At 35.3% G+C, this 8,763-nt stretch overlaps 1 protein-coding gene across 2 annotated transcripts; it reads right to left on the reverse strand.

Moving 5' to 3' along the window:
* Positions 1–2,367: 2,367 nt before the first annotated feature.
* On the reverse strand, positions 2,368–8,707 carry LOC115926662 (centromere protein S-like). 2 transcript variants are annotated; one of them, XM_030991659.1, is made up of 5 exons: positions 8,556–8,701; positions 7,788–7,911; positions 5,811–5,844; positions 4,744–4,810; positions 2,368–3,026 (listed from the first exon to the last, which is right to left on the reverse strand). In XM_030991659.1, exons 1-5 carry the CDS (start codon positions 8,595–8,597, stop codon positions 2,895–2,897), a joined length of 399 nt encoding a protein of 132 aa, XP_030847519.1. In that variant the 5' UTR covers positions 8,598–8,701; the 3' UTR covers positions 2,368–2,894. The 2 variants fall into 2 exon arrangements, with proteins under 2 accessions (XP_030847519.1, XP_030847520.1); XM_030991660.1 differs by having other exon boundaries at positions 2,947–3,043; positions 8,556–8,707.
* Positions 8,708–8,763: the final 56 nt, after the last annotated feature.

Here is an 8,763-nt window from a genome sequence, read left to right on the forward strand (position 1 = left end):
AGTTCCTTTTATAAATAAATTTATACACAAGAATGGTTAAACAAAACGTACTTATAGTTTTCATGCTTGTCCGACTACAGTGCAATGAAAAATGAAGCATCAATTACAGTGGAATGGAAACTTGTTGCACAGAGCTGTGATATAACAAAACATATGAAACAACAGGTGATTTTGCAAAATCCAGCACTAATTTTATATAAAAATATATATATAAACATATGTACATTTATATTGTTTTGTTTTTGCCCTGATACAAGAAATTTAATAAGTTAGGCCCATCAAGAATCCTTTTTTCTATCCTTGTTTATCCTTGCTTGATATTATATACTGATATTATTTTCTTCTGATCATATGGAAACAAATAATTATGATCAAGTGAGCGAATTGAGTGAGCAAAACTCTTGAGAATTTCTATTCAATACAGTAGAAACACATTATTACAAGAACATTCAGACCTTGAAAATGACTTTGTTATAAACAGGTTGAAAAAAGAAGAATATAAACAGCTGGGACCAGCAAATTAACCTTGTAAATATCAGGTATCGTGTTCTATCAGAGCTTTATATTCCATTGTAGTCGGTAATCTTGTATCCCATTATGCAATACAACTACAAGTATGTAGCCCATCACATATCCAATTTTAGTATCAATTTGAAATGAACAAACCTTTTTCCCCTCTACTGTTTCTAGTTGATAATCTTGGCAAGTGGCAGGTGGCCCATAGGTTGCTGTTTAAGAACCTAGGCCCATATTTATAAAACCTTACTGGGCCTAGTTAGAGCATGCATTTTCTACATGTACTGTGTATTATTAGTTGTCAAACAACTACATGTAAGTACTACCGGGTATAGCCTATATTAGTTGTCAAATAGCGAATTAAGGTTTTATGAATAAGGGCCTAGAGGTTTTCAAATCTATAGTAAGATCACCCTTTAATTCACCATAGTATGTTCAATCACTTTATTTTAATGAAATTATTATTTTTAATAAACAGTACATGATGTATAATTCAAAGAATTTTTGAAAATAAAATACAGATAAAATGCTATCAAAGTTTGAAACTTTACTCTTATCGTTTTTTGGACAGTTTGATCAATGCAGTAAAACAATTCCCTTTGAAAACAGAAGAGCATGCCGCATTTTCTGTTGATACATAATACTTGATTTATAAAATTCATAAATCATATGGCTATTATGCTTAGTATTATGTTTATTATTTCAAATTCCTTCGTAATAAGTGGTTCAAGTAATTTTACTACATTCCAATTAGTACTCATGTAGTTATTTATATACAATTCTTTTATGACTATGAGATGAAATCATAAGAATAGTCTGGAAATTTAACCTCATGGACTGTATTTTTCACTCACTTTTTTAACACTGGGAATAACCAAAAATCATATTTGATGGGTTGTAATAAAATTTGCACTGCTCATTTGTTTGCCTGTATATAGATAGTTTGATATTTTTCAAACATTTGGAATTGTTAAGACTCGAGACACTGCAGAAATTACAACCTTTAAAGTAAACTCCTAAAATACTGATTTGTCAGAATGTGCTTTTAGATAATTTATGCGCAAAACCTTGTCAATCTCTCAGGGGTGATGATGGTGAGCACTAAACAAAATATTTTTAATTTTTTTTTTTTTTTTTTCCTTCTCTCAACCTTAAAGTTAGAAATTCGGTTTAATAGTGTAGGAAATTATCACAGAGCAAACCTAATCCTAACAAACATGTGATACCCTATTGCTACCTTCAGTTCACCCTAACCCTTTAGTTTAATTTTGATAAGATGAAGCCCAGATCAATTGTCCCTGGAGGAAACGATGGATAACGAAAAGAGTGGAGGTTTAGGTAGAGGTGTCATGGTCGAGTGGATATGTCACTGGACTGTGGGTCACAAGGTCCGCGGTTTGGCAAGACATTGATCTACATTTGCCACTATCCACCCAGGTGTTAAGTGGGTACCCGGTAGGATGCAAAAGCTAATGTGGTTAGATGACCGGGGTAATAATATATATCTGTAAAGCGCTTTGAGAGGGCCTGCGGTCCTGAAAAACCCTATATAAGAACAAACTATTATTATAAATTTACATACTCCAGACTTGTTAAACAGTAAGTCTGTACCAAAGCTGTGACATAAAATTTATTTTTGGAATTTCTCAATTTTTTCTTCATTTTCCGAAAGAGCATCAAAAATAATGTCCAAATGTCGAAAACCAATTGAATATTACTATAGGAACTCATTGTTATATCGCTTTGGCTCGTAACGTTATGAACCAGAGCACATAACACTGAGTTCCCATAGGAAATCGATTTATTCAGATGGTCATATCTCAGCCAATACTTAACCTATTCAATTTTTTTTCTTCAACATTTGGACATTATTTTTGATGCTCTCCGGAAAATGAAGAAAAAATTGAGAAATTCCAAAAATAGATTTTTTGATGACGTCACACTTCACCCCCGACTCTATTGAGAAGCTAGACTACCTGTAAATTTAGAATCCCACTTGACAACTTTCAATAGGTGTTTGAAACAAACTAGAAATTTTGAAGGAAACCTGACGTCGTAAGAATATTTGATACATTTTTGAAAGGGAATTTCAAAGTGGCTGAATCAGTAATGTTGTGATACAAATACCGGGTAAATTTATGAAAAGAAAATTCATACCAAAGGTTGGATTGCCCATTGAACATCAGAAGAGGGCTTACAGCTCTGACCAGCCAAATCACTGTTTGGTCAGTCACAGACAATGGCATCATGTACTCATAACAGTGAATTGTCTATAGATGTCAAATGTCCCAACAGGAAAGTGCTTCCAAAACAGAATCAATTTGACGGGTGTATTACACGTAGATCGCAAGTCACTTGGATCTTATTACATGGTTCTATCATTCTGCATCTTCTGATGTTTCAAGTTCAACCACTGGTTTTGCTTTTCGTTTGCTCTTTCCTTTCTTCTTCTCTTTCACGGCATCATTTTCTGCTATTTGCCTCGCACAGAGGGTACCGATGTGAGCATTCTGTAAGAAAGAGTTCACTGTAAGAAATATTTGCAATGACAGGTGGGCTGACATCTCAATATATTATCAAGGCCTTTGATCTTACGATTATTGAAGCTTTAATCCTTACTTAGGCTTTAATGAAATACCATAAGTAAATGGTGATAATGGATCTCAAATTATGTAGTGTCAAAACGAGTGTCTCACATTAAGGGTACTTGTGTGAGCATTCTGTAAGAAAGAGTTCACTGTAAGAAATATTTGCAATGACAGGTGGGCTGACATCTCATTATACTATCAAGGCTTTAATCCTTTAATCGTAATACTATTATAGCTTTAATCCTTTAATCGTAATACTATTATAGCTTTAATCTTAATACTATTATAGCTTTAATCTAATCAGGCATTAATGATATTCCCAAAGTAAATGGTGATAATGCATCCCAATATTTGCATCTCAAATTATGTAGTGTCAAAATGAGTAAACACGCAAATGAGGCAAGTTAAGCCCACACTATATGATCGGACTTTGGACAAATTTGCAATAACATTTAAAGGGGAAGTCCACCCTGATAATAAGTTTGTTTTAATATAAGGAGAAAACTGAGAAAACAGATCAGTAATGGTTTTGAGAAAAATTGGATAATAAGAAATTTATGGATAATAGCTTTTCATTGAATATTTAAAATCTGAGAGTCGAATTGGCTAGGCGGTCTCTAAATATGATGTCACCCCCTCACATTTTATCTTTTGTTGAATGCAAGAAATGTCATTAAATTCCATTTTGATCAAAAGATATTTTCTTCATGCCTATCTCGATCATATATCATGGACAATCTTTCATGCACCCCCATATAAGATAGGTCTACTATTCCATTAACATACATAAAATGACATTTTGTGTCATTCTGTCATTCAGATCAGTGGTGAATTGTGAGGGGATGACGTTACATTTTTTTAAGACATTGCCAATTTGTCTCAAAGATTCCATGATTTTCATGATTTTGAAAGATTTAAAACTTTCTTATTTCTCGGCAGATTTTTCTTAACACTTTGAGTGAATTGTTTCTCTAATTTTCTGCTTCTATTAATGCCCCACTGCACTACTTATAGCTACTTGCGCCCTCTATATAGCAAACGATGCCTAATCAGTGTCTGTAGATCCCCCATGATCATCTTTTTCCTCATGTTATTTGAGAGCTGATTTGATGATATAACCACCTGGCAGTGACCTTGCAGGGAGGTCTAATCCCCCCTAGCCAAACTAGTACAGACAGGCTTTAAAACCATTTTAATATCAGGGTGGACTTCCCCCTTTCAACAGGAACATTCAAACTTTTAAAATCTTCATGACCGAGGAACCAAATAGTCCAATGCTTAATAAAATTTTAATTTCAAGTGATTTCAGACAAGTAGTGCAATTGTCCATGATTTGAAGCCGATTTGGCTTTCATTCTTACTCAAAGATTTGAATGTACTAAAATTCTGTAGTTATATTATCATAGCATCATTAAGAATCTATATTGGAGAGATGTTTGTCTAGATTTTCATATCTAATATAATTGCATTTTCTTTGAAAATCGTATCGCAGGAGAATCGTATAGTGTGTGCCAGGCATTCATAGATTTAGGAAAAGATAAAGAAGTAATGAGACATTATGAAAATATAAAAAAAAAAAAATGAAGTAGAAATTTTTCTCTAAATTAATTTATCTAAATTTCATAATAGATGTACTTACAAGGTCTCTACTTCTCCTCGTCAGTAGTTTGACATCTTCAGGATTGATGGTTGACCGTTTGGCATGCCTGCAGAAAATAGCCACAACAGTAGGAAGATGTCATTTGGGGGGGGGGGGGGAGGGGGTCAAGAGGGGAAAAGCAACTGCACAGCCACAGTGTGAGTCACAGAACTAGAAACCAAGATCTACCCTAAAGTTGGTTTTGATCAGTACATAAAGATTTGGTCAAAGATACCCCCGTTACTCGCACCGAAGCCCCTAATGTTCGATAAAATAAATAATAATATAAATTGTAATCGTATTTGATTGCAATTGAACTGGTTTATTGATTAAAAAACATATATTCAAAATATCAGCCAAAGACCGAAACAAATTGAATTGACAAAAGATTAAAAATGACATTAAAATGTAATACATTAAAAATTGGTCAGATAAAATGCAGTAATATACAAAGTAAGAATAACATTGCACACAAAAATCAACAAAGGTATGGAAAAAGACAGAAGAGGTGAACAGTGGCACTGTTTAATTTGCCTCTGCCCAAATTTTGAATGGAATTTATGGTCAACAGAAGGTTTGGTTGAATAGTTTCCATTTTAAATGAATGCACTCACAAACGATGATCCCAATTCCCAAACTAGGGCAAAGGTGATTTTGACATGTTTTTTGGGGGCCAAAAGTCAGTGCTCAGGCATCTGTGATGGCATTTTGATGAGCAACCTAACAAATTAAAGAAGACGTTATCAGCTATCATAACATTATACTATATTACAACAATGTCTGTCTTTCCTTTTTTATTGACTCACGCAGTAGATCACGAGACGTATGTTAGTTTCACAAGTGCTACAGTTTCATGCTGCAAAGAAAAACCCACAACACTGAATTCCCGTAAAGAGCAAAAAGCTGCATTCACAAAAGTTTGTGGATTTATGGAGCTCTTAAATGTAGTCTGTGTTGATTTATAATTTTTTATATTGCAAACAATTAAAAACAATGGGCCTGCTTTCGAAAATTCAAAAACCCTGTAAAACAGAATATCAGTTGAACAACATGCACAAATTACTTACTGTGAAAATGCTTCCAGATCACCAGCAAAGTTTTCTGTAATTAAACAAAAGAAAGAAGGCCTAGTGCCTTTAAAGTTTATTTTCTGTTTTCAGATTAACTGAATATAACCTCATCTTAAATTAAACCCTTAAAGTTCGTTTCAGGCATTTATTTAAAAAATAACAAAATAATTGATATTTTGTAATAAATCAAAAACTTGAGGAAATTGTATTCCTAGACTTAAAGCTAAACTTTAGTACTGGTAATGCGATTGCATTGTGAAAGAAAAGGTGTGAAAGAAAAGGTGTGGAAAGGATCAGAAACAGTTGATCATATTGGTGTGCACTGCAAGGTTCTGGAGTCATCAAAATCATAATAAATTTGACCGAGTCTTGGTAAAGTAACAAGCACTCACATAGAAAACTATATATGGGACAACACACATGGTGTCGGGGCTAGTACTACCTTGATTTCCTTGTCTTTCTATGCTCATTACTCAGCCAGTATACATTTTCTTCCAAAATTGTGTGGCACATGTCATTTATTTGTAATCTTGAACATTCAGTGTAAGTTTGGTTTGATTCTGTGAGAATTTTTTAATTTTTTTTTACCAGTACTGGAGTTTATCTTTAAACTTGAGGGCGATGTGGGGTTTGAAAAAGATATGGACAGAGACAGAAAGAGAGATTGAGGGAGAAAGAGAGAGAGAGAGGACGAAATACAAAGAGGGGGCCAGAAACCACAATAGAGGACGGAAGATTAATTAGGAATATGTTCAATCAAAGTACAGTCCTGAGTGCAACAGAAACATTAAAATTACATTATGAGGAGAGACTAATTGAGTATACCATACCAATACCAGTCCTATACACATACTTGTTGTATTATCTGTATATCTTGCCACTAGAGGGCAGTATGCAACAATAGAAACAGAGCTTTCAGGACACTTTATCTGTACCTATAATTCCCAGCCCCCCCCCCCCACTCAGTGTTATTTAGGGTACGCATATGCGTGTTCCCAGCGACCCCCCCCCCCCTCCCTTTTCAGCAAAAGTCTGGTGTGTAAAGTCAATACAGGTAGACCTCTTTCTTTTGTTACAAGCCGGAGAGTTTGGGAACACGCATGGTATCCCTCTGTTCATGGAGTGTGGGGGGGGGGGGGGGGGGGGGGGGGGGGACTATAATTACATGTATAAATTCATTAAATTGGTCTCCTGCGAATGATGTGGTGAAGACATGGCTTTATCAATCACAGTTTTGGGGGCTCTACTGAAAAATGAATGAAGAGAGCCTTTAATAGAGAAATGATTTTGTAGACCACTATTTAAGACAGTGGAACCACATTATAAAATTCACTTTATATCACAAACTCACTCTGAAGAGGTAATTATACTGGTCTCAATTCTGTGTATAGATCTATAATTGTCTTCAGCCCTGATATGACGCGTTTTCAATATGATAAGGTAATGTCATTGGTTACCAAGGAGTTGTCAATACAACTACAAGATTCCAATGTTTCTTACTGTTCAAATTTGATGTCAGTTCAGGGGAGTGTTTCACAAAACTTGTCATCAGTGACAAATGACAGTTTTTGTTATAAGCTACTGAAATCCTTGCTTCTGATTGGTTAACAGCAGATTTGTAACTGATTTTTGTCATTTGTCATTGAAAAAAGCCTTGTGAAATGCCCCCCCCCCCCCCCCCTGGGCTGTGTCTCATGAAACTGATATACTTACAAGTTAAAGTTCATGGCTTCTGCAATGAACATGTATGGGATGCTCCCCTGACAATTTCTAGTTGTCGTGAGGCCACTCAAATAGTACACTAGTACAGATGTAATTCTAGGCAGTGTTTCACAAAGCCATCACAACTCGTAGTACACGCGTTTCAACGGGGTGTTGGTGAAGTTGTGACAGTTTCGTGAAACGATGCCCCGGTCATTGCAACTGTTGTGGATAGCATTAGGCCTACAGAGAGATGGATGGTAATAATTATACCCATTTGTTTGAAGGTTGTCTCTGCAAGAGCCGAAATGAATTGCCTTGAGAATGTTACGTCCAATTCAACCCCAAGCTCCTCACAGATCTGCCCTGTGGTGAAATGCACTGCAGCCTTGAGACGCTAAGAAATACAAAAGCAAAAGTGAGACAGAAGTGAAAGTTTCATTACAAAGTCACTAGGATGCCAAGAGTTTACAAGTACAAGGGAGGGAGAGAGAGTATAGAAAATCTGAGAAAATACACAAATATCTTGGAATGCTAGAGTTAGAAAGTAAAATATAGGTCTATATAGGTCTAGGTTACGTACGGAAAATCTTATAATCAAATGCACTGCAGCATTAAAGTTACATGTACGTTGATTTAAAATAATTTAAACTGATTTAGATCTAGGTCTAATGTTCATATTCAGCTTTTTCCAATTTCTGTATATTTTGTATTAATTATTAGGTCTATCACTCTTTTACCATTTCATTTTATCTCCACGTTTCTCTAAAAGTCTAATCTGACATAACACTGTCTCTACTACTAGGGTGTCTGATCTGCAGGCCTATGGCGGTTTCGAGAAACGGCCCCCAGAGTAAGAATTAGTTGACGTTTTCAATTATCCAACCATGATTTTGATAGTGAAAAACAATCCAAACAAAAAAGACACGTACCCTAACAAACAACATCATTTGTTAATATATATAGGCCTCTGCCCTCGGGCTAGAGTCTAGACATTATTATTTAGATTTAGATATGAGAATATCTGTTTGAACTACTTACCTGTGTATAGGCCAAATCCTCGACATTTTCCTCCTCGCCCATCTCTAAAATTCCTTCGTTTGCCTAGAAATAACAGAATACCGGCGGTAGACTGTGTTTACAAATTGATTTTGGCGCGCCCTTTCCACGTGCGTGTGAAACAGCTGATTTGTTTATTATCAAGGTCAGAGAGCATTATTTGCTGCTACCTCTGGCCGTGAAGAGCTCT

This window comes from Strongylocentrotus purpuratus, unplaced genomic scaffold (genome assembly GCF_000002235.5).
Source record: "Strongylocentrotus purpuratus isolate Spur 01 unplaced genomic scaffold, Spur_5.0 spur5_scaffold_2, whole genome shotgun sequence".
In the NCBI taxonomy this organism is placed as follows: Eukaryota; Metazoa; Echinodermata; class Echinoidea; order Camarodonta; family Strongylocentrotidae; genus Strongylocentrotus; species Strongylocentrotus purpuratus.

Bases quoted from the DNA above. Each gene is read 5' to 3' on its own strand.
- LOC115926662 (XM_030991659.1), bottom strand. From the start codon at position 8,597: ATGGGCGAGGAGGAAAATGTCGAGGATTTGGCCTATACACAG. The intron at 5,845-7,787 runs GTATAATTATTA...GTTTAATTACAG, and splicing joins GACAACCTTCAAACAAATGG to AAAACTTTGCTGGTGATCTG. The intron at 4,811-5,810 runs GTAAGTAATTTG...TATTTTCTGCAG, and splicing joins GATCTGGAAGCATTTTCACA to GCATGCCAAACGGTCAACCA.